Genomic DNA, 26,867 nt, shown 5'->3' on the forward strand with positions numbered 1-26,867 from the left:
GGGTTGTATAGCTAATGCAAAAAGTAAAGGTGATAATGGACAACCTTGTTTTGTAATTTATAGGAATTGGAAAGAAAATAACCCATTTTAACATAAGCACAAGAGTTAGAAATTAATGCAATTCTCAGGTGAGAAATTATACATTGTTTTAAAGAGGTATGACCAATTAACTGAGTCAAAAAGCCTTTTCCAAATTGAGACATATAATTTTTTTATATTTTTATTTGCATAGGCTATTGCTGTATGTATTATATTCTGTACTCTATTTAAAATAAACTAATTTTGATAATTAGTTCAGGTATACATAGATTAATTCTGATAGCTAGAATGGACATGAACATCTTATAGTCCAGATTTAAAAGTGAAATGGGTCTGTATGATGAGCACTTTCTAGGATCCTTATCTTTTTTAAAATATGTGATGCAAGGGAGTATTTCCATGATGGGGAACATCTGCAGTTTTTATTTCTCTATGCACCTTAGTCAATTTAACTGTCATCTGGTAGTGTTTTATGTAGTTCTGGTAAACACCATCTAAGCCCGGCTCCTTTTAACTTTTTTATATTTTCATAAAATATTTTAAAGCCCTCAGTAATACTGTTAATATCTGTTTTATTTAATGTTATAATTACTTTGATATGTTTTAGTTTATTTTCTTTGATCTAAGAGCAAGTTTACGCAAGCTTAAAGGGTTTACTGAATATGCCTCGGGTTTAAGTTTTTCCAGGTTTATTGAAATGTTATGATTTAGAATTTTAACATATTTTGTATTCACATTTTTAAGATCAGATGGACTGATGATGTCATTTGGTTTTAGATTTAACTTTAATGCGTCTATTTTGGCCTGTAGTGTTTTTCAATTTTGTCTTATTACTATACGTGGTGGTGCTGCAGTAGCATTGTCACCTCACAGTAAGACGTTGTCCTGTTCGATTCTCAGCTAGTGTGTCTTCTGTGTGGAGACATGCATGAATGGGCGTACCTTCATTAAAAGGTTGTGCGTCAGGGCCGGCAACTCGGCACGTAAAAATCTACTGCCAATCATTAGCGGACCGGAGTTCCACTGTGGCAATCCCTAATCGGGAAAAGCCGAAAGACACAACAACAACCAGCTTGTAACCTTCCCATTTGAGTAAGCCTTTAGTGAATCCCACAGGACAATGTCAGATATTTCACCATTCATGCTTATTTCTAGGAAATTTTTGATCTCTCTAACATACCAATTCTTGAATCCTTTAATTTTAATAATGTACTCTGGTAATCTTCTGTGATGAATTAAATTGTAGGTTTTTAAATAATAAAGGTTATACCATTATGATCTGATAATGGACATGAAACTATTGAAATTTCTCTGTGATAACAGATTGAGACAAAAATATCAAAATTTTTTATGTTCAATATCCTGTATGAATAATAGGTAAATTGAAGTGTTTGTTTTCTTGGCTCATATTTGTTCTTTAGATTCATTAGATTTATAAAATGTAAATGTTTGGCTGAATATGTGATTCTCAGATTTCTGTCTGCAGTAGATTCTTTGTCTGATAAAAAAGAAATAAAATCACCGGCCATTATGACTTCACCTTTCATATAATAGGCTGTAGTGTCCAAGTTATTTTTAGCATCTTTAGCTCCAACCCCTGAAATCCAATAAGATTCACCATTTCTGTTCCACTCCGTTATATAATAATGTTTAACATAAACATTTTTATCAACAAAGGTATTGTGAAGACTGGTAGAGAAGGGGTGAAGACTGTCAGCATAGTCAAACAGAATTTGATACATAATTCTATCATTTGCAAATATAAATGTAAAATACAGGCTTGTTTCTTAAATGAAAGAAAACACACTGTAAAATGTGAACTTCAAGATTGTAGCAACATTGCCATCTGCTGTAAGGAAAACTAAGCCAAACATTTCTAAGGTTCTTTGGAATTAAAATGATGTCTTGTATGTTCTTTGATCTGTAGAGCTCCAAGTCATTTGGTCTGGGCTATCACATTCTTTCCATTGTTTTAACTTGAGGAATAATTACTAGAGTGTACATATGAAATGTCTTTTATTGTTGTAGTTTCCTGAGCAGGTGTTAGCTTGCTAAATAGTGTAGCCTGTTGGCCTGGGAACACCAGACTAAGTGTCAAAATGATGTAATGTGTATACTGGGAAACTTAAGTGTCAAAATGATGTAACCTGGGAGGGACCAGCAGAAATGTGTTAGCGGTTTTAAAAACTATTGCACAGAGAGAGACTGTATGCATTTTGATCTTGATATCCAACTCTCTCAGCACTGCCTTATGTTCTCTTTATGTAAGTAGTATCTTAGAAGTGTGTTTTCTTGTAGAAATAGTTAGGACTATAAACACTAGACTAAGTTTTTTTGTTATGTCGGAACCTTCCTACTGTATTGTTTTAAGTTTGTGTGATCTCTGAATGCTTGGGTAGCACTGTGGTGTAGTAGTATTGTGTTTTGATTATTTATTAAATATTTTAAAAACCTTTTACCCGTGGCTGGTTTGTGTAGAGATAAGTTAGCTCTTGAGGACATTGCATATTTATAGAGTTTACTGTCTAAGCCTCTCCTATAGCTTTAGCCCTGGGCTATATTACCAATTGGATAATAATATTGCACTGTAATAATTGGACACCCTTCTAAGGGCCTTTGGGTAGCTGATAAGTATTAGCTGGTGGTGGCAGTAATTACTACTGTATAGTCTGGGTAAAGGGGCACAGCTGGAGAATCTGTGTCAGCCTTTCCCAGGAGTGTCTGTGAAGTTGTATAAATACTTAGTGTGTGTGGTGTGTCAGCTACCTGGGCAGGGACATGAAGCAGTGATCAGACAGAGAGGGTCCTGGAGGTTAGCTTGTCAGGTAAGCTGAGGTCTGGACCCTATAGCTGTGCCAGTGGGTAGACTTACTGGGGAGCAACCCAGCCCCAGACTGTCATCTCTGTGTGCAGTTAAGGGAAATTGTACTTTACTGTGTGTATTTGTTATCCTTTCCTCTTATGAGATGCCCTCCATGGTGTCAGTGGAGAGGATTGAGGGTCCTTGATTGCTGGGCCAGGGCACGGCCGTCAAAGGTATCTTTTACATTAGGCAGTACTGGTGAGTTCTTCCATGAAATGATGGTGCCTCCTCTTTTAGCCCAAAAGCCAGAACCTGCTAAAATGAAACAATTCTTTAAAGAAAGTTTATTTATATCTTTATTAAGCAAATGTTTCTTTCTGTAGAAGTACTATTTCAGCTTTATGTAATTGCAAGTTTGAGCTTTATGTAATTGCAAGTATTTATACAGTCTCCTCCTCTTTACTGGATTATTCAATCCATTAATATTAATAGATATGCATTAAAAGTCTTACCTTTATACAAGAGAAAAAAAAGTATAATGAAAAAACATTTATGTGAAGAACTTACTTTATATATAACAATATGAAATCTTCATCTATAGACAAAACTTTTAAAACAAATAAATTACCTAATAATATAACCCTAAAACATTCTACCTTGGAATAACGTATTTTGTTGAAAAAGATGAACAAACTACCTCTAAAACTCTTCATTAGACTAACAATGCTTAGCCCATGCTTCTGATTCATGTTAGTGTGCATCATCTTAAAAATCTAGTCAGTGAGTTATTATAAATAAGAAAAGTTAAACAGGTGTTCAAAGTCTTTATTATACATTGACCAAACTGAATATCTCTACATTCATCTTTCCTTGTATCGGATATTATCTCCCTGGTCTGCTATTTGGAAGAAGTCAGTTGTTTTCATATTTATTAATGTATAGGTCAGATTTATATATTTTTTAATTTTATTTACTGTATTTAAAGTTGTTCATAGGATCATAAGTTCACAAAGTTAATTGCCATTATGGGCCATTCCAAGGCCATCCAATTACCCCATGTAAGAATCAAACCTTGCACCTTGTGATTATAAGGTGAACACCTTAACTACTATACGAATCTCCCACACTTGGAGATGTATTTATATACTATAACTATATACACAGTTACTTATTCTGATTTTTGTATATTATGACTTGTACTATTACTATATTCCTAGGTTTGGTATATTAGCTATAATCCTAGTATAGAATATCATATAACAGAACATTTGTTTACCCTTGCATATCTGATGCTCTTTAATCTAGTACTACTGTTAGAATCAATTCTATTTTCCTTAGATATTGCATCTGACAGTGTCTGAACAAACATCTGAAAAGTCTTTCCTTTTAAGATTCATACTTTTCATAATAAATTGTTCTGAGATATTAAGTTTCATTATTAAAGAGACAGAGAAACACAATGCCGGTTTTTATTATCAGAAGCCTCTTTCTATAGGCTAGTATATAAAGTATCCTTTTGGTATACTGCAAGCATTCAGAACTATTTAGTAACTGACAGTGGTTTAGAATGCAATTCACTGTCTTTTGCATATTATCCAACTTGTATTATTTTTTAAGTGGAGGTTTTTTTTTCCACCAGCAGGGAACTTATCTGCCCAGCAATGGACCAATGTTAGCTGAATACTGTTCTGAGGCCATTTGAGGAATGACATTCTCTTTGCTCATAGGTAGGTTCATAGGTACGTACTGGGCTATCTGCCCAAAGGCATATATTAGCCCAGCCACGTTGTATGGTATTCACGCCCCTTTGGTTAGTTCCTTAGGCCCTTGATCTAGCAGCTAGTACCCTTGGCCCCTATCTAGTAGAGCTGTTTTTATGATTCCTGGTGTGAACTTTGTTACCCATCCACTTGTCAAGGTTCCTGTTGAAGAGTGATAGTGAGGGGCTCTGTCCTATGTAGATCAGGACCTTGTTCCATAGCAAAGGAAGTCTTTGCGAAGGTAATCTATCCCTCCAGCATGTTCTATTCATTGTTGTGCTGAGGTTTATATCCCTAGAAGCGTGTAGCTCGAGTAGATTTGGTTTTGTTAAGATGGAGCATGTTCAACAGTTCTGGGTTGGACATGGCTTTGTATGTTAGACAGAAATTGCCTCTGAGCAGGCGGTATGCAACAGAGAAAAACCTTAGTTTTTTCAATTGTGCTGCATAGGGCAACTGTTTGAGGCCAGTAATCCTCTTAGTGAGGTACCTCTATGGTCTCTCGAGCTGCTGGAGATGCCTAGCCAGGTACATTCCAATTGGTGCATTGTACTCAATAATGGGTCTGATGAGGGAAGAGTAGAAGGGCACCACTACATTCTTAGTTCTTGATGCAAACCATTTCGTGATCAGTTGGGTCACATAGAAGGATTTTCTAACCACCTTGGCAACATGGTTATCAAAGGAAAGCTGATTATTACTTGGGTCCCTAAATCCCTTACTTCAGATTTCAGGGGGTTACCTCCTATGTGGTAGTTCGCGGGTACTCTGTTTTTTCCAAAGGGGATTACTATGCATTTTTTAGCATTTAGCTTGAGACCATGGCTTTGACACCATGCATCAGTCTCATTTAGGCCCTTCTGGAGGATATCCATGTCGGCCGGAGACTCTATTATAGCACCCAGTTTGCAGTCGTCCACAAACTTGGTCAGCCACAGCCCTTCAGTGCTTGCCTGTACTTCTGAAAAGTATATGCCAAACAGGAGGGGCCCCAGGACAGAGCTCTGAGGCACACCGCTCGTTACTGGTCTGCATTCAGACATAGATCCCACTACTCTTACTTTGTGGGATCTGTCTGAGAGCCAGTTTACGATCGATCTTGTGACGTAAGAGTTTATGCCCAGGTTGGTGAGTTTATCAATAATACCCGAATGGGGAAAGGTGTCAAATACTTTAGCAAGGTCAAGGTAAGCCGTGTGTACCTTCTTTCCTTTATCTATAGCCTGAGTAACTGTCTCAAAGAAGTCCACCAGGTTCAGGAGGCATGATCTGCCCTTGACAAAGCCGAGCTGTGTGGGGTCAAGTGTTTGGAGGTTCCCAATCTCTCCATTTATGAGTTCCATAATGATTTGCTCCATTATCTTACAGATCAGACTGATCAGGCTTATTGGTCGGTAGCTCCCAGGGTTGGTTGTTGGCCCACCCTTGTGCAGCGGAACCACTGCTGCTGTGCGCCAGTCTATGGGCACATATCCTGTCAAGAGGCTGAGACTGAACAGGGTATTCAGATGCGGGATTAATTCATTTTGGAGCTCACTTATGATACAGCCCGGGACACCGTCTGGTCCCATGGAGGCAGTGTTTTTAGCTTTAGATAGAGCCTTATTAACCAATGTATCAGTAATAATTGGGGTTACACAATCCCCTGGAAATAGTAATAGGCCCTATAGGTGGTGGTGGTGGGGGGGATTTGCACTGAACCTGTCAGCCAAGATGTTGGTAATGTCAGTGGGGTCAGTGTATTTTGTTCCATTTTGTACTAGCTCAGAACAGGCCCGAGCGTTGCCATTTAGGTTTTTGACGTACCCATAGAAGGCCTTATGGTTATCCTTGGCAACTTTCTTTTCGAAATTGGCTTTAGTTGACTTGATGAGGGCCCTCAATTTCTTACTAATGCTGATCAGGGATGATTTTTCTACTTGAGATTTGGCCTTTCTTGTACAAGTCTCCTCCTTTTATTGTATAGTTTTCTTATGGCTGGGGTCCACCAGACTGGTTTCTTCTTGCTTGAGGAAGGAGTCTTGGTTTTATTTGGGATAGCACGGTCCATGCAATCCTGAAGACGTATATAAAGTGCCTTGGTGTAGGATTCTGCATCCTGGATATCATCATCCTTCTGCAAGGGAATAGTGAAGCTTTCACTCCTGATGCAAGTAGTTTGAAGTTTGCTTTGGAAAGGTTGTTTACGATGGTTTCTTTGACTGGGGGAGGTGGAGGGGTGAGGATTCCAGGGTTATCAGTTTGTGGTCTGATCTGACCAGAGAGGAAGTGATAATGGGTGTGGTACAATGGGCGCCCATATTTGTGATGACTAAATCCAAAATATTGTCTCCTCTAGTGGGAGAACATACCAGTTGTTAAAGGGCATTTGAATTTATAAATTCTATGAGCCGCTGGGCATTGGAGTTAGAACTTTGGTAGTTCACCCAGTCTATACCAGGGTATTTGAAATCACCCAAAATTATGGTGTTGGGTAGGATCTTTATATTTTCCAATGCCTCAAGGAATGCTGAGTGAGCATCTTGAGACATGGTGGGCGATCTATAACAGGCTACGACTTGAAATGTGGTTTGCCTGCTGATAGTTGCGCATGGATGATCTCTGGGGCATCATGCTGTGGCACTAACCTGTAGATGTGGGTATCCTTGATGAATATGGATACACCTCCGCCCTTTGTACTGCGATCCGATAACTGAGGCCGGAAGGTATGATATGAATTGTAACCTGGTAGTGCTGGGGTGCTCTCTGGAGCCCTGAACCAGGTTTCCGTCACTGCACAAACATCGATTTTTCTCCATACTGAGGAGTGCCTTGAGTGCGTGCATTTTGAGGTTGAGACTTCTGGCGTTGAGTAGCATTACCCTTAGTTTTTGGTTCCATGTGCTGGTTACGGTGGTTGGTTTGTCCTTTGAGCCTTGCCTAAAAAAGGCACTATGGGGATGGCAAGAGCCTTGGCCAGTATTCGAAAGCCTAGGGTTGACAGGTGCAAACCATCTCTGGTGAAACAGCGAGGCTTGTCTGTCATGTCATCCCAGGCAGACAGACGCTGGATCCCCTTAGAATGACACCAGAAGCTTAGCCAATTGTCGAAATTGATCATTTTGTCTTTGTATTGTGGTATCATTCTAGGTGAAGGTAGTATGTTACTCAATGTCAGGGTCATACCAGCTTGGGCTACATGATCAGAGAACTCAATGTCTCTTTTCATGTAGTCCAGGGAGGTAAGTCTTAGATCATTTACACCAACATGTACAATGACAGCGTCATACTTGTACTTGTTCTGGAGTGACCAAAGTGCCTGTGTTATGTGGCAGATCCTAGCACCTGACAGGCAGCTGACAGTAACCTTCTCCTTGTTCAGCCTGGTGAGTGGAATATCTGTGTGCCTTACTATAGAGTCTCCTATTACTAGCGTGTTGGGTATGGTGTTTTGCCTTAGGGGCTGTCGTGAGGCACACTGCTGAGGTGAATTGTTTTCTGGCTTGTGTTTTGGTGGTGCAGGTTGCTTGTTTGTCTGCTTTGGAGGGCATAGTTTCTTTTTCAGATTGGTACCTAGTGCCTCTGAATATGTTTTTGTGTATTTACGTGTATGTTTTGCCAGTGCTTGTTTTGCAGATCCATGTGTGACTGGTGGTGTGATGCTAGTGCGTCTCTTCTCCTCTTGACTGTCTGTTACAGTCATGGGTTGAGACTGCTTAGCCTCCAGTCTGGCTGTGTATTTGCATCTCTCACAAGTGTTTGTGTCTAGAGGTAAGAGGAGAGGGTTGTCTGTATACATGAGGCAGTTGTGACATTGCCTCAGGATGCCCAATTCCACCAGATGAACTGGAGAGTACACCTGAAGCTGACCTCTGGACATGCTTGAAAAAGTAAATTTCACTTGTCTTGCGGACAGTCGAGGGTCTTATGCTGTATTATAATAGTGCTGTCTAGGAGATTTGGAAAATAATAGTGCTGTCTAGGAAATTTGGACAAGTGCTGATTTGGGTTATGCAAGTGCTGCAATAAGAGCAGTTGATCTGAAGCAGTTGAGTTGAGGCTTGCCTAGTTGTAAGGGAAAATTTGCAGCGCAGACTTTGTGGAGCCAGGAATAGTATACCCCAGCTAACTTGCTCTCCCTGATGCTGCTCTTTGCGCAAGACCGTGCAAAAAGAGAGTTGCAGGGTTTTAAGAGAGAGAGAGATCAAGGAGTTTGGAATTGACCCAAAATGGCCAATAAAACTACAGTTCCTAGGCAGTAACCACTCCTACAGGGACAGGCAGGCTGCTCAGTGTTAACCACTGGTGAACACAGAGACTTCCCTTTAGCCCAAGTAAGCACTGGCCTCCAAGAAACTTACAAACAGTTCAGAACAGCAACTCTGTAACTGAACTTTTTTTAAATTATAGAAAGTGGGAAAATAGCAAGATTTTTTAGTTTTTGTTTAAGGATAGCAGAGACACACAAGTAGCAAACTAGTTAGAACAGTGCAATAAATGACCCCAACACGTGTGTGCTAGGTCAGAGGCAGGTAAAATGCAATTTTAAGAAAAAAATATTTTAAATTAAGTGCAACACAAAAAATGCAATAAACAGGCTCTAGGTATGTTCTAAATACTGTTTCTAACACAGATATCAACTTTTGCAAGCAAGAAAACTGAAAAGTAGGCGTCAGTGCCATTTTTCTAAGAAATAAATCAGAAGAAAATACTTAATCTCAAAAGTGGCTCCTTTCTTCTCTCAGCGTTTTCTCCTCTTGGTAGGTGCTTCAGCAACAACTATCAAGCCTGGCAAGAAAGCTCTGAAGTGCTTTGCAGCCAAACCTTTTAGTCTACTTAGCTTAAACTAACTATAATGGTTTGGGTGCATGGAAGGTACCCTGAATGTGCCCTAGTGAAAATGCTGCACATCACAAAAAGTCAAAAGTCACTCGCTGTAGGGATCTCAACATAGCGTGACATTAACAGATAATGCAGGAGAGACGGATCAGTCTCCCAGAAACTGACGCTTCTTTGGTATAGACTCCCTATTCATGTAAAACAGAGCTCCTAACTGACCCTATTCAAACGCAACCTAGATAATTGGATGGGAGACTGCAAATTCACCCCTGGGGATGGCACCCATGCTGTCATGCAGAGGAGTAGCCAGTGTCAATTACAAACCCATTCTGTTCATCAGTTTATTCTGCAAACTACCCAGTAAAGAACAAATGGAGATACTTGGGATTAACATGGCTAGGCTTGTAAAGGCTCTAGGCCCACTAGCCTATTAACCTCCTATGAACCTATCCTTTGGAAGCTGGATGATTGTTATATCCTTAGCATAATATAACCCATATATCTAAGGCTACCACACCAGTGATTCTTATGAAGAATGTCAAATGGTTGTATCCTACATGGGTTTACCAGCAAGGTATATATTTTTGTCACCCTTGGTATTAAGACAGTTAAATGCCACATTAAATCTGCTCTAGTATTAGGAAGACATTAGTGTACAGTACAAGGGAGTCCTAGATGCCACACTTAAACAGCTCCTCAGATATTCTACTTATGACCTTCCAGGTTTAGTAAACCAGTGATAAAATGTGACTGTTGTATTACTGGTGCCTACTCAAGACCAACAACCTTGGACAAAGTCATCAGATGGCATACATGGCTAAGGAATCAGCCTATGCCTGTGGACATCAAAGGGTAACTGCCTTTGGCACAGTCATCATTGCTTTTGGGTATCAAAGGTTATCTAGTTAATGTATGCCAGCACAAGTCCTTGCTTTTTTGGGGCTTCTGCCTCAGGTAGCATTTAGGAAACTGGAGGAGAAAAAGGCAAACCAGACAGACTGGTCTTTCACTTACCCATACAAAAATATAATGGGGCTTTCCCCACCAAGGAGTGACCATTTTATCAGTCACATGCTGGGCATTTTGAACAAAAGATGGTGCTGTGAAAGGGCAAGTGCAGGGGCCAAGGTAGACAAGTGCAGGGAGAAAGGTCCTTCCTCCATTAAGGAGGATTCTTTTCATTTCGGTTGAATCTCTCCTTCAGGTGAAAGGTTTTATATTGTAAAAGTTAGCAGTCTGAGCTGACCACAGGCCATTGGCTGAGTAAGTTCATTAGCTTGGTTTAAAAGGTAGAATTCAGAACAATTTCCTCCTCATGGACTGTATCCCTCTAGACCATGCATCTTTGATAAGGTTATTAAAAGACAACACATTAGCATCAGCACACAAGTTCCACTTGTAGCATGAGGACAAGGAAAACACTAAACATATCTGCTATGCTAGCCCTTACTTCAACTCTAACCTGCAAATGCACTAATGCTGAAAGATTCGGAAATCCAATACTTGTGACATTAAAATCGCAACCAGTACTGTACCTTGCCCAATGGAACTTCCTCCTTCCAACATCGCACACAATCAACCAAGTATCCACTCAATCTAATTACCTCACATTGCAGTCTAACATTGACTAACGCAATACATAATCACACATCTAAAAAAAAAATGCACAGAATGTAATATATGAAAAATATGTGATCCCTTATCTTCAAAGGGATGTTTTGGTTCCAAGCACAGATTAATTTCACTTCTGTTGAGGATCCATGCCTTATAAGCATCTACTCCAAATATGACAACTTGCATTCTTTCATTAGTACTACATCTGTTAGTCCTAATTGTAGTTCCCTTAGGTGCTAGTTCTTATCTTGGCAAAGATGCTTGTTCTTGCATCGGAATAAACTGATTAGACCTTATTTTGTCTAAGTAAAATTATAATATTTGAATTCTGAGTACCATGTAACATGCTACACCAGTTTGCTGCATGTTTAACCACTGTGTATATAAAATCTGTTGTGAAATTTCAAGGTAATATTTAAGCATAGACTTTTCTACTACTGCTGAATAAAAACGAACAGAAGCAGTTGAGCCATTTTGTATGGACCTGCTATTTTAATTGCACATCTTTGGAGAAAATAATTTCATTTGACTAGACACCCAGCTATTATCTGAGGTTGTGCATATGGAGGTCATAACTTTTTTTGTTGTCTCTTTCGGCTTATCCCAGTTAGGGGTCGCCACAGCGGAACTCCGGTCCGCTAATGTTTGGTAGTGGATTTTTGCGTGCTGAGTTACCAGCCCTGACACACAGCCTTCATCGAAGGCACGCTCATTCACGCATGCCTCCACACAGAAGACGCTCTAGTTGAGAATCGAACGGGACAACGTCTTGCTGTAAGGTGACAACGCTACTGCAGCACCACTACCATGGGACTATATGGAGGTCATAACTACAGAGTGCAAAACAATGTCATGAAAAAAGACTGCTCTATCAAGATAGTTTTATGCATTTTATTAAGTCGGATTACTGTCAAAAATGCAACATTGTAAAGAACGAACGGTGATGTTACTGACTCATATACTCGTCTCATGAATATTAAGTAGATCCGAAGGTCGACATGGCAACATCGACAACATTTTGTCGATATTAATGTTGACAGTTACCGTTGCCAACCATGCTTCGTGTCCCTGCCTCATTTACATCCTTATGAACTGACGGACACTTGTACGTCGACATTCTGAATGCTGCTCCTACCATGTTTGAGGAGGTGCCCGTCATGTAACTGACTTTCTGCCTTTTGATTGTAAACCCATTAAATCTATAGATTTGCAGGCACAGAATTACTTATTTCCTTTGGGAAACAAGAGCTTGAGAGTGACCAAGCTTCCTAGTGGTTATTCATTATCTATTTTCTCCTGTTTGAAACAGATCAGCTGAATATTTCATGTGAAATCGCATGTTGCCTTTAAGTAATTGAAGGCATGGGGCCATTAAGTGATTTGCTGTCTGATCTCACCTAGTATGATGGGGGTAAATATTGCAATGAAATGCATGACGGAGGTAAATATTTGAATGGAAATTTCTCCACATGATAATTTTATTAATGAAAAGATGTAGTTTATTACATTGTAGCAGCTTATTTAAATGATCAAATGAACTGCACATTTTATGTAGTAAATGAACCATCATACTAGAACATTTTATTCCCTATTACAGGGGACATATTAGGACGACATATTACATAGGAAAGGTAGACTTTCCTAAAATGATCCATAATAAAGGGATTGCTTAGCATGATTGAGGTATTGTTAGTACATCAGTTTTTGCATTTAAGTATTAACTTGTGCAATAAGTCACATAAGGATGACTTGGAGTATTTATACATGTTCATGTATTCATAAAATAAAGAACAATTAAATGTCACATATAGCACTAACACTGTGCCAACATGAATTCATCTTTTCAGAGCATTAATTATTAGATTTGTATCTGTTCAATGCATTTTTCTTTTACAGGTGAAGCCAGGAATTCATCAGGAAAAGAAGTAGACAAGATAGAGGTAAGAAAAATGTGTGGTTCTGTAATCTAAGGAAAAGGCTATAGAAAAGTGTTTTCCTGGGAACTGTGCCATAACTCACCTTCCCGTTCTTGTTTTCATTATGCAACATTCAGTATGAGTTAATACTCCCTCGTGTGGTGGTCTGGTCGGGTAGCATTTTGGTCCTGAAAAGTTAGTACAGTGGAATGATTCACTTCAAATGATGTTCAAGCCACTGTATCTCGTAGATGAAGCAAGCATGAACTCAGCTATATGCAAAAAGCCACATCTCTGAAAAATTATAAAAATAACATTGCTTTTCAAAGGGACAAGCCCCTCTGTGTCTATGCTGGGGGACTTTACCTATGCAGTCTCCTCTTATTTAAATATACCAACACTCTGGTTACACAATCCTGGAGAAAAGGCAAAAACATAGTGTAGAATGTTTCTACTTGCCATCTACAGCACTGTGCTCCAGAAAACAGTAAAATCAACTGGCAGTTGCACTTAACATCTACATCACTGTGCTCCAGAAAACTTTTAGTTATGTACTCACCATAACTTCAGATGTTTGGGATCCATCTCGCCTACATTCTGACTGATGGGTTCGGAGCCGATCCCTCGGCTCCGACTCGGCACGCTTATGCCAAAGAGCTAAGTCTCTTACTGGCTGAGCTTACCATATCCCAGGATGCACCACTACCAGTCCCCCAGATCTAGTTTGTCCGCATACATGCACACATGCACACCCTGCTTATATAACATAGTCAGATGAAACAAGATAAACAGTAGAACTCAAAACCGTTCAATCTCTTCTGATCTCCAAGGCAGGGGGAAGGAGGGTGGGTATTAGGAATGTAGGCGAGATGGATCCCAAACATCTGAAGTTATGGTGAGTACATAACTAAAAGATGTTATGTGATCCTATCTCGCCTACATTCTGACTGATGGGACAGCGTCCTAGCACCTGAATCCTGGGTGGCTCACTGGAAAACACTCCTGAGTACCGTGGAACCAAATGAAGCTCGTCCTTTAGATGCCACATCCAATTTGTAGTGGGAAATGAAAGTGTCGGATTGGACCAAGTAGCCGCAGCACAGATTTCGATATAGCGAGCTTGGAATGAAAAGCTATAGAAGTAGCCATAGCTCTGGTAGAATGAGCCTTGATAGATGTTGTAAGTTGCTTATTCGAAGAAGAATAAGCCTGAGTTATGCAATCTCTGATCCATTTTGAGATGGTAGCTTTTGTGATGGTTTGGCCCAGTTTATTATCTGAGAAGGACACAAACAACTGGTCTGACTTACGAAGTTGCTGAGTCCTGTCTAAATAGAAGCGTAATTGCCTGTGAACATCCAATTTATGAAGAGTGTATTCTGCTTCATTGGAGAATTTTGGGAAGAAAACTGGTAGCTCTAGAGATTGTTGGAGGCAGAAACTAGAACAGACCTTTGGGACAAAGGATGGATTAGGCCTAAGTGATACTCTATCCTTGTGGAAAATCAAGTACGGTGGCTTAATAGACAGGGCTTGAAGCTCTGAAACTCTTCTTGCCGAAGTAATTGCAACTAAGAAGGCAGTTTTCCAAGACAGATATTTTAACTCGCATGTAGCAGCCGGTTCGAAAGGGGGAGATGTTAATGCGCGAAGCACCAAATCAAGATCCCACGGAGGTGCAGGATGAAAAATTGGTGGTCTTAATAGGCTCGCACCTTTAATGAAAGTTTTGCATAGTCTGCTGCTCATCAAAGGAGGATCCATGGATTTGTGGAATTTAGAGATAGCCGCTAGTTGGACTTTAATAGTTGAGACAGAAGATCCCTGATTAAACAGGGATGTTAAGAATTTCAAGACCTCTGGGACAGGAGCAGTGATAGGGTCTAAGCCCTTGAGTTGAGCCCAGATAGCAAACCTCTTCCACTTACTAAGGTACAATTTGTTAGTGGTGGGTTTGTGGGCGAAGATAAAATGTGAACAACTTCCGGGTCTAGTGTGTGCCTTCTAACTAAAGTCGGAAGTGGAGGAGCCAAGCTGTCAATTTCAAAGATTGAAGGGACTGATGCCGATGTCCCGACTGATGGATTAGCAAGTCCGGAATCAGGTCTAAAGTCCACGGATCGTCCACTGCATGCTTCTTCAGGTAGGGAAACCATACCTGACGAGGCCAGTACGGGGCAATCAGTATCATTGAAGACCCCAGTTGAGAAGCTTTTTGAATAACTCTGGGAAGAAGCGGAATTGGAGGAAAGGCATAAAGTAGCCCTGTTGGCCAAGGTTGTGCTAGAGCATCCATGGCTGGTACTCCCTGATGTGGGATCAAGGAGAAGAACCTTTGGCACTTGGTGTTTAGTGGAGTTGCAAATAGGTCGCAGCACGGCGTCCCCCATCTCCTGAAAACCTGAGCTGCTACTGTGTGGTTTAGAGACCACTCGTGAGGAGAGAGAATTGTCCTGCTCAATTTGTCTGCCAATATATTTGACTCTTGCGGGATGTGGGTCGCTACCAAGAAGCGGTTGGTAGCTACAGCCCATTCCCACACTCTCATGGCCTCTCTGCAAAGGGGGTATGATCTGGTCCCTCCTTGTTTGTTCAGATACCAAACCACCGACATGTTGTCTGTGTGGATGGCGATGATGCCCTGAGGAAGAAACTTGTGTAAGGCTTGTAGGGATAGAAGTACAGCCCTCATCTCCAACACATTGATGTGGAGAAGAGCTTGTCTGGAAGCCAGGAGCCCTGAACTAGCCTGCCCAGACAATGCCCCCCCCACCCTATCTGGGAGGCATCTGTCGTCAGGGTAACCACTGGAGAGGGAAGAACAAAGGGGTTTCCTTGATCCAAATTGGATGTCTGAAGCCACCAGCGAAGGTCCCTTTTGCATATTTCCGTAATCATGATGTGATGATTGAGGGGAAGATCCTGAAAGGACCATTGCGTTGACAATAGCCACTGAAGAATCCTCATGTGCAATCTTGCCAGCGGAACTAAAAGAACCGTGGCAGACATTGACCCTAGAACTTGTAGAACCATCCTGGCTGGGGCTTTGGATCTCGAGATTAGAGCTTGAACTTGGCCCTGTAAAGTTTGGATCCTTTCGGCAGGAAGAAAGACGCGCATCAATCTTGAGTCTATCTCTGCTCCTATGAACCTTATGCGTTGAGAGGGCAGCAAGACAGACTTTGACCAATTGAATGTAATCCCCAGGGAAACACCCAGGGAGATGGTGGCTTTGAGGTTGTCCATTAGTAGATGCCTGGTGGTTGCAGTCAGGAGCCAGTCGTCCAGACAGGGAAACACTTGGAATCCAAGACTTCTCAGGTGAGCCGTCACTACTGCCAAACACTTGGTGAACACCCTGGGGGCTGTGGTGAGGCCAAAGGGCAGAGCGCAAAATTGGTAATGACTGACTCCCAGGCTGAAGCGCAGATACCTCCTGGACGCCTGATGTATCGGTATGTGATAATAAGCGTCCTTGAGGTCTATGGAGCACATCCAAACATCCTTCTCCAACAGTGGGAGAATGGATTGTAACGTGACCATTCGGAATTTGGATTTCGTGACGGATTGGTTCAGTCTGCTGAGATCCAATATTGGTCTCAGGTCCCCTGTCTTTTTTGGCACTAAAAAGAACCTGGAGTAATTTCCTGATCCGATCTGGTCTGTGGGGACCGGTTGGATGACTCCTTTTTCTAGCAGCTTTAAAGCTTCTGCGGCTGCCATTTCCCTTTGACTGGGTGGTGGGTCCGGGATCCTTTTGGACGGTGGGGGCGAGTATGTGAATGGGATGGTGTAACCTCCGGCAATGATCCGAAGCACCCATCTGTCCTGAGTGATTGACTCCCAGGCTTTTAGGTGCTTGGCAAAACGACACCCGACTGGCTCCGGAGCAGCACAGCCGGGCAATCCCTCATGACGTGTGGGAGGCTGAAGAGCCACGAAAGGACTCGCGGTCTCCAGAATTGCGGGGCCCTCTGCCGCCTCTGGGACGGCGTCTCCCTGAAAAATTTCCCCGTCCTCTGCCTCTGGAAGGGGAATCTTCCTGCTGTTGAGAGAAAAACTTTCGAGATTTGCGGAACCACATTTTCCCCCCTCCTTTAGCCTTGGGGTAAGGCCGAAAGGGAGTGGAATAATGGGCACCTACGGCAGATAAAGTTTTTCCCTCTTGCTCACAGCGGGTAAGGGTGTCTTTAACCTTGGGTCCAAACAAGGAGGACCCATCAAAGGGAGCGTCGGCGAAGGAAGACTTGAAGGCCTCCGCAAACTGACACAAGCGGAGCCAGGCTTGTCTCCGTAGAGCCACGCCTGTGCCTGCCGCTCTACCCGCCCCTTCGGCCACATAGGAAATGAGCCTCATGGACGAGTTAGAAATTGACGTAAGGATAGCCAACTGAGAGCTAACCGACTGGGCTAGCTGCTCAGGTAGGTTACCGAGAGGAATCTGACAACTCCTTGACCAGATCCCTCTGAAGCCTGGTAAAATGTGCCAAATAATTCAGAGACCTTAACGTAAAGGCCGCTGAAGTCAGGGTGCGCTTCCCGTACCTGTCCATACTCCTAGACTCCTTATTAGGAGGATGGATGGACGTTGAAGCCTCTGCCACGTCCTGTTGTGTAGCAGATGCCACCACCATGGCATCTACAGCCACGCCTTTAGTAAGGAACTCCTTCTCGGGGAGCAGACAAAATTTATTTGGACGAGAAGGGACTGGTTCCACAGTATCTGGATGTTCCCACGCCCGACAAACTAAATCCAGAAGCTCGTCGAAGGGCGGAGACACCCAGGAGGCGGAGGGCTGAGCCCCAAAGGCCTTGAGGAGCACTGACTCGTCAGCAGAGGGGGGTTTGGATATCCAGCCGCCTCGTTGTTTGAGGATCTCTAAGATGTCTGCAAATGAGACATCATCCGAGGACGACTTCGGGGACCCCTCTGCATCATCCAGATCAGTGTCTGAAGTAATAGACTCGGGGGAGTCCACGTGCTTCCTCTTGCACGATCTCTTCCTTGGGGGTTCCTCCGAAGACAGCTCAGAAGAACCCTCAGGAGGAGGGGAACCCCCACTGGGGGTAACCTCAGGCCCCGGGGCTCCGCTGACTACGGACAGGGGAACTGCCAAAGACCCAGTCTCCACGCCTAGGGAAGGTGCCGGTAAAGCCGGGGAGATGGCCGAAGAGGACTTGGCCAAGGCACTCCTCATGGCTCTGAAAGCCGGACCCCCAGAATCCTGGGAGTGTCCGGTCCCCGGAGCCGTGATAGCCGACGGAAGTCCCGCAGCCGAAGCACCGAGGGGGAGGCTCGGAACCGAAAGCATAGGTCCCGAAACATCACCCCCGGGTCCAGCCGAAGACGTCCGCGTACCAAACTCGGACCCGAAGCCGGGTTGGAGTAAGGGTCGGAGCCGACCCTGAGATCTCCACCGGCTCCAACAGCACCTGCTCCGATGGAGCCGAAGCAGTCGGAGGAGGAATGGCAATGGGGTGGGCCAAGGTCATCGGCTCCGAAGCCAACTGGGTCGGAACCGAAACAAATTTTTGGAAGACTGGGGACTGGAACAGTCTTTGGAGCACCCTGTCTATATCAGAATCTGACATCCTCAAGACCGAGAGGAAACAGAACGGGTCGAGACGGCCTCTCCAACGGCCCCAAAGGGCTAGGGGACCGGCTCGAGGCGACTCGATGAGTATCGGCGCCGAGGAATACACACCAGATTCCATCGGTGCGAGGTGGACTTCGGCCGAGGAGGAAGTGTCTGAGCGGGCGACCCTTGTCAGCTCCGAGAGCAGTGGAGCCGACGAAGGTGACCCGCCTCTCGATGCCCCAGCCATCGGCTCCGAAGCCAGAGGAGTCGACACTGGTGGCATTGAGGCAGACCGTTCCGACCTCGGCTCCGAAGTCCTTGGAGCCGAAGGAGAGGCCTGCCTTTGTTTCTTGGCGATCGGATCCGACGGACTGGTCGGAGCCGACGCCCTTTTCTTTTTGGCCGGAGAAGGAGAGGATGCCAAAGCTTCTTCGAAAGAAGGTTTAATTAATCCCTTAAGAATTAATTTATTTTTCCTCTCCTGGAGGACCCTTGAGGAAAAAGCGTGACATACACTACATGATTCCTGTAAATGTTTTGCCCCTAAGCAATACACACAGAGCGAGTGATCGTCCATGATGGACATTTTGAAGCTACATTTTACACATTTCTTAAAGCCCGAAGGCCTAGGATTCTGAGACATTATAAAAAAATTTCAGAAAACTAACTGGAAGAAACACTGGTGACACACCTAGAATAGGCTTACAGTTATCACTCGCAATACTCTGTAGTCAAAACACAGCACAAACTCTGTAAATTGGAATAATTTCTCTCTGCTAGTTCTTCTTTAAAGAAGAGAAATATAAATGATCCAAAACAGAACCGAAGTCACCTACAAATAAAAAGACCGGGAAAGGCCTTTCCAGACAAGAGGTACTCCTAGTCCACACTCACAACACAAGAATTCACCAAGTGAATTTTGTCAAACGCACTCTAAACACAAGAATAGCTGTTAAAACAGCTTTTTGTTGAGAATGAAGAAAAATCCTGACAGAAAAACTAGTGAAATAATCACTACTTAACTCAGCCAGCTCGAGACCACGTCTTCACTTGTTAGCGGCAAACGAGATCTGGGGGACTGGTAGTGGTGCATCCTGGGATATGGTAAGCTCAGCCAGTAAGAGACTTCGCTCTTTGGCATAAGCGTGCCGAGTCGGAGCCGAGGGATCGGCTCCGAACCCATCAGTCAGAATGTAGGCGAGATAGGATCACATAACATCAGTAAAATCAACTGGCAGTTGCACTTAACATCTACATCACTGTGCTCCAGAAAACAGTAAAATCAACCAGCAGTTGCACTTAACATCTACATCACTGTGCTCCAGAAAACAGTAAAATCAACTGGCAGTTGCACTTAACATCTTACATCACTGTGCTCCAGAAAACAGTAAAATCAACTGGTAGTTGCACTTTTTCTTACAGCTAGTCCGGAGGACTGTTTTTCTCTCCAAGATGGTTTGATTCTACCTGCTGCTGTAGAATATTCTGTTTGAAGCTGCTGCTTGTCAGGATGTAAATCTTATCCGATTGTTTTCCTCCTGGTCCACTACAGGGTATTTTTTGACAGCGTTCCTCCTAAGATAAAACATGAAATGCATTTTGAATATGTCCTTCACACAAACGGTAATGATTGCTTTCATGTCTTTCTCTGTCATGGTTCTGTATGTACCTCTCTTATTTTGTTTTTATAAGTGTGTCAAAAAGCAAAAACCGTGTTATACAGACATTATTTTGTACTGGTAGGAAAGGAATGGAGTGCTTTTAGTTTTAGCTATTTTAACTAGGGCAGATAGGTAAGTCCTAAGGATATTTTCATCCATGATGGAGGTAGAGTGACAAAAATTAGAAAGATACATTAGACAAGTATATAAAGTTACAAAGAACATGCATGTTTGCAGAGATACAAGTATAGTGTATAGACTTAAAATTAGTATTCACTCTGTATAAACACGTGTTAACAACATGTTGGATTAGTTGATATTTTCTAGTAATACTGCAAAGATGGTATGGTTAGTGATGAACTTAAGCTAAAAACCCTGCCAGAAAGAGGTTGCAGTCCTGCTTTTCATCTGTGTATACTTTTATCTTAGATGTAAAAAAATGGAAAAATATTAAAGCTACAAATTAAGATAATCCATACAATTTATTTACTTTGATTCGTTTGCGTGTGGTTACTGGGAAAGTCTAACTGGGTCGTGAGAACATCACTTTTCAACAGAGGTCTGGGGGAAAACCTCAAACTTATTTAGTGAAAGAAAAACTTACAAAAAGAGTATAGCAGACACTTTGTGAGTACAACCAATATTTGAAGTGGCATGATTACAAATTCAATATAAATTGGAAGGTAATATATATAAAATGTATAAAAAGTAATCAATAGGTGCAGATTCCTCAGTCATCTGTGTTTTGTCGACAAACATGGTCGACAGTTGTACAAGCTTGCACAATTCTTGAGGTTTAGGAATATTCCATTTCCCCAGTTTTGTGCAGTCTTGGATTTGGTATATATAATTAGCAGGGATGTGGGGGGGGGGGGCACAGGGAGGCTTGCACCATTCAAAACATTTTTTTTGTTTGTTTTAAGTTTTGCATGTGCCAAGGTTGTTTTTCAGTGCATAGGTAGTAGAGCATCAGTGCTGTGTTTTTGGAATAATGTGATATTGTTCTGACATGGAAAAATACAAATGTTTATGAAAGCTATTATAACCACACACATATATATATATATATATATATATATATATATATATATATATAAAATATAGTTCTCCTGTTCTGTCATTTTGGGAGATGTCCACTGCTTAAGGGCAACCTGGGTGGGGTACTGTTCTTCTAGCACCAGATGGGGTAACTTAAAAAAGGGTGCTGGAGTTTGCCAGTACCCCTGACAGGAGGACTGTTCATCAGTTCCTCAAGTGAAGTGGTTTTCACCAGGTATGAGAAGTAATGCAACTCTGGCACCTTTTTTAAAAAAAAAGTGAGCAGTGACCTGCCAAAAAGTAAGATAGACCTTTGATTTCAGCACAGCCTTTTATTTGATCCTGTACCACCTGATGCTTTCAAAAATGACAAAGGTGGATGGGTGTAGACTTTTTTATTTAAAGCTAACATGGAAAAAGTATCATTTGTATTGGGAACTCTCAGAAGATCAGAAAGTGAAAATTGTGGCAAGTCTGCAAAATAAACCATTAGTCTTCAGCTTGGTAATAGCTGGAAGGAGACCTACAGAACAGATGAAATAAGATTTTGCTTCAAGACTTTACTGAATATTAAGGACCCTGCCCAGGTCACATGACTTGTTCCCTAATCTACTTGCACTCTTGCAGTGCTATTCACATATTTTTGCCATGTGCTGTATTTTGAGACAGTTTCATGAATGCCTGGAGCTGGTGTGTATTACTTGGATGACTAGAGTAAGCAGTAACTAGGCTTGAACTGTAAATTTCTTCTATGGTAGTGTCTTGCACCATCTTCACCCCCCCCCTTAAATCTACAGTTTCATTATAAAACATTTGTTTTAATTGTTTGCAGTTTGATGCCTTTGATACTTTGCCTACATTTTTTAACAAGAAACATCTTTGTGTATGTCATAACTGATAATTTAATCATACATTTATATAAATGAAAACAAACTATAATGACATAATTTTAGTTACAAACTTTATACATTACTTATCTATCCAGTCATTGTCTGTCAGACATTGTGTAGCTCATTCAGATACTGCTTTCTTTTAAACCTCATTCCTCCTCTGCGTGTACTGTTCCCACAATTCCCATTTTTTCTATGGAATTTGTTCCTATCCTTTTATAAAGATGCCAATTCCAGTTGTTTTATCTCTGTTACTATATTCACTACCTCTAGTACATTTGTCTTGGACTTGATTTCCATTTTCTAGTAATTGCTTTTTTGGCAACCACCATATTTAGTCTCTGCTAGGCCTTATGTCTAGGCAATGTTGATACTGTATCATAGCTCAAAAAATAATCTCCTTCATTACACTAATTTTCTCACCTAGTATCTTTGACAGAATAGTGTGCAGGGAATGTTTAAAGTCTGCCAGCTCATTACATTCCCAGAAAATCTTACCAGTTACTTCCATCTTCCTCATCACACCTCCAACATTTGCTGTCTACCTGAGGAAAAATTCTGAGTCCCTTCCAAACAAATATATATATATATATATATATATATATATATATATATATGTATATCTATATGGGAAAGGTGACTGCTGGCCAGGAGATTAATTTACTTTCAATTAAAATTTTTTTTTTTTTTAATGGGCTTCCTTCTTTAAAAACACCCTTTGTATCTGGTCGCACAGATGTAGACGATGGAAACAGGTCGTAAAAACCTGTTGCATCTGTGCGACCGACTGTTTACATCTTCATCTCCTGCGTGTGTGGAACTTAAATTTGAGAAGATGCGTAAACTGTGGGACAAGTGAGAGGTAGGTGTGTGTGTTTGTGATTAAGAGGTATGTGTTAGTGACTGAGGTGTTTGCGTATGTGAGCACGTAGGTAGAGGTGTGTGGTGTAGTGAGAGGCATGTGGGCGCGAGTGGGCGTGCGCATGTGGGTGACTGTGTGTGTGGGGGGGTGACTGTGTGTGGGGGGGCGACTGTGTGTGTGTGGGGGGGGGGTCATACCTCTCAATTTTCCAGATTTTCATGTCATATTTTTGATCTTTCTCATAATTCTGATTTTCTGGAAAATCACTAGCAGATCATTGAGGACTGAAGTCCGAAAATAATGGCAGACATTTCAGCTTTAAACTTCATATCCTTCAGAAAATTCATACTAATGCAAAACTTATTCTATCAACTTTCTAAGTTTGTAATAGCAATATTTAAAAGGTGTCCCTGTTTTAGGGCCTTTGTCTCCCCCCCCCCCCCCATTTGTGGCTTTGCCCAGATTTCTTGCTCAGAGGTTAAGCGGTGTGGAGGGTGTGAAGGGGGAGGTAGGGGGTGTATGTGTGTGTCATACCTCTCAACTGTACAGATTTTCACAGTGTGCCCAGATTTTTACTTTTATATTTATGATCCAAGGTTTAAAGTTACTAAGTAATAACTTGCATTTGAGTTTGACTTCATATCCTTCAGAAAATACGTTCTAACACAAATCTGGGCATTCTAACATCTTTCTAAGTTTTTAAGAGCAATATTTAAAATGTTACCCTAGTTTTGGGACTTTGTGCCCCCCCCCCCCCATTATGACAGGCTTTGTCCAGATTTCTTGCACTATGAGGTTGAGATGTATGGTTTATGTGTGAATTTTAAAGGAGTGTTAGAACAGCAGGTAGCATACTTGCATTTTGATGCAGAAAGCTGTGGGTAATACTCCCACAGCATGTAGATGGATTGTTGATACTGTGTTGTATTTTAAGGGGGTAGGTGCTGCAGTCCTGAATATGTCCTCCTCTGGATGAGATGCCTAGTAACCATGAACCTGTTTTCAGTTTGCCATCCTATCTGCAATATTACCAGCTTATCATTTTTTTTAATGTTTGTGTCTTTCGGCTTTTCCCGGTTAGGGGTCGCCACAGCGGGAGCAATTTATTCTTCAAGGGCAGCAAGCACTGAATTTGTAGCTGAAATATAAAGTTGTTTGCTAGCAGCAACCTTTTCATAAATTACAGATCTCTCTAACGTGGAATTATTCAGATGATTTTTACTTCTACAGAAATTGTGCATATTGACTGATATTGGTGGATTGTAATGACAGAAGTTTGAATGGCCTTTTGAGGTTGAAATGGGCAGTCTTGTCATATTGCTTACTTGGAAAAAATGTTCAAAACTGTAAATTTAAAACATGCTCTAGCAAGTGGTTCTGTATTATACAAGGGATATAATTTATTGTATATTATAATTTAATATAATCAGAAGGTGAATCAAAAAACTTTTTTGCATGGTCCTAAAAATGTGTGCAAGGGGCCTATGATCTGAAAACAGCCTAAAGGTAAACTTACTCTGCCCCTGGCCAGATCCATTTTTTGAATGTGGGTTTCAATGCTGTTTCAGTGAATCTGAGTTTCAAAGGCAGAGAAGTTTTAATGCCAAGTCTGTTTTCATTGTGAGACTGTATTGCTTTGTTTAGCAAATGTCTATCAGTGTTTGTACTATACAATTTTAAATAGTTTTAAATCCAAATATCTCTAATCGTTGTAGAGGTAAAACCGAAAACAATATGCACACAGAGTTTTGAACGGTGTTATGGCAGCTGGGAATATGGCAGCTAGAAAGAAGTAGCCAAGTAATCGGACACTGGAATGCCATGGGGGTGGGGGGTTTTGACCCAAACGCAATGTATGTGTACCACCACCTTTTTGCTTACAAAAAACACTATCTTATCCTCTCTTCCCAATCCTTTCTAACCTCCTCTGATTGATTCTTATAGTTATGCAGCATTTTATATGCTGTACTAATTATTCTCTTTAACAGCTTCTGTTTTAGATTCTACTAAAAACACTACCAGTGCTGTTCTTTCACTTAGGACCCCCCTATTTCTTTCTCTTTCCTTGTAATCTAATATCAATATTTGATAGGGAAGGCAGTCTAGCCTGCAGTTCAAATAAATTCTTGTCCTCTTCCCATTCTGTTACCTTTACCCCTCTAATCATCTGCTCCCAATACCATGGTTCTTTGTCAGTTTTCCCCAGTAAATTCCAGCTCCCTTTTTCCTATTGTCTGTATCCCTAACTGCAATCATCCCTATCAGCAGAATCTCCTTTCTCCATTCATGTGTTGGCTTACTGTTTGGAATACTTTCTGCTACTCTGTGAATACAATATTATGTGTGGTTACTGTTCTCCTTAAGGATCTGTATCCCAAATCCCTGTCTCTCCATGTTGAGCTACCCCCTTGTTTTATCATCATCCCCATCCACTTTGAATTACAGGTTTCTGCTTGTGCTATGTGTAGGAGCCTTAACAGTATAGCTCTGAAATATCCCTTCAAATCGGGTAGTCCCAAACCACCTTGTTCAGTTGGTAGAATCAGCTTATCCCACTTGACTCTTGCCCATCTTCCCTTCTCAGATAAAATCCTTCAGCTCTTTATTTAGTATCTACAACTTCTCCTCTGGTTAATAAAAATATGCCTGACCTGTGTGTAAAACTAGAGACTAAAACATTTTACCTGCATGTATCTTGCTATCCATATTCATATAACAGAACTTCCAATTTCTCAGTTTTTATATTATCTTTTATGTAGTCTCTTCCAACATGTCCTTAGCTGCCACACCAGAATCCATTTTGATCCATTCTACTAAGTACTTCATTTTATCGTGTCCCCATAAACGTGGATATTGTTGAACCAATTTGCGTGTGGGTAGATAATTTAAAGCTATTGCCTTTGTTTTAGCTTCATTAATTTTATATCCAGAAAAGGTTTGAAACTGTCTCAAAATGTTCCACAACACTGAAATGTCCTTTTCTGTTTCTATCAGGTATAAAATATCATTTGCAAATAGAGCCACCTTTTCTTGACTACCATACCCAGTTATATCCTTGAATTTCTGAGTCCCTTATTTTCTTTCTATAATGCAAATAAAAGAAAAAGAGGACACCCATGCTTGGGTCCTCTGCTCAAACAGAAATTATCAGGGAGGAACCCACTCACTTAAATTTTCACCTCTGATCCCTCGTATATCCTCCTAATCAACCTTATAATTTTATCAGGGAATGCAAATATGCTTCCATTGCCCTGCTTATAAACTCCCAGCTTACTCTGTGAAATGCTTTGTCTGCATCAAGACTCGCCAACAACAGTGGTATTTCCTTACATTCTGCATCCCTCTGTATCATCAATGTTTTATTAATGTTGAATGTCGGCCTCCCTTCCACAAAACTACATTGATCATGTCTATTAATTTTGGCATCACCTTTGCCATTGTTTTAGCCATTATAGACATTAACTCTTTATAATCATGGTTTAGGATTGAAATGGGCCTGTATGAAGCTGGATCTGATGGGTTTTTACCCTCTTTAGATAATGCAGTCACCAGCAATTTATTTCAGGATGTTGATGTTTCTCTTAACATACTGTTAAACAAAACCTTCCTGATCTTTCAGGTTTTTCCTGCTAGCTTCCAAACTTCCAGAGGAATACCATTTATTCCTGGAGACTTTCCTGTGGATTGATCATACATCACCTTTTTTAATTAATCTCCTCTTATCCCAACTGTTAATAATCGAGCCTCATCTAGCTCTAACCTTGGCATATTTAATTGTACCATAAACATTTCCATTCATGCCTTTTCTTGATTTCCATATTTCTCTGCTTTATACAGAGTTTCATTAAATTTTTGAAATATTTGTAGTGCCTCTACAGGATCTTATC

General features: G+C 41.3%; 1 protein-coding gene across 5 annotated transcripts in view; it reads left to right on the forward strand.

Annotated features, from left to right (window-relative positions):
- The window catches only part of ATP8B1 (ATPase phospholipid transporting 8B1), a 1,573,644-nt gene that overhangs the window by 1,092,317 nt on the left and 454,460 nt on the right, over positions 1-26,867 (forward strand). For all 5 annotated transcript variants that reach the window (XM_044074782.1, XM_044074792.1, XM_044074774.1 and 2 more), the window contains one exon: positions 12,931-12,974. In XM_044074782.1, the coding sequence (XP_043930717.1) occupies positions 12,931-12,974 (44 nt within the window). The remainder of the gene's footprint in view (positions 1-12,930; positions 12,975-26,867) is intronic.

This window comes from Protopterus annectens, chromosome 1.part1 (genome assembly GCF_019279795.1).
Source record: "Protopterus annectens isolate FY-2018-M chromosome 1.part1, PAN1.0, whole genome shotgun sequence".
Taxonomy (NCBI): Eukaryota; Metazoa; Chordata; order Ceratodontiformes; family Protopteridae; genus Protopterus; species Protopterus annectens.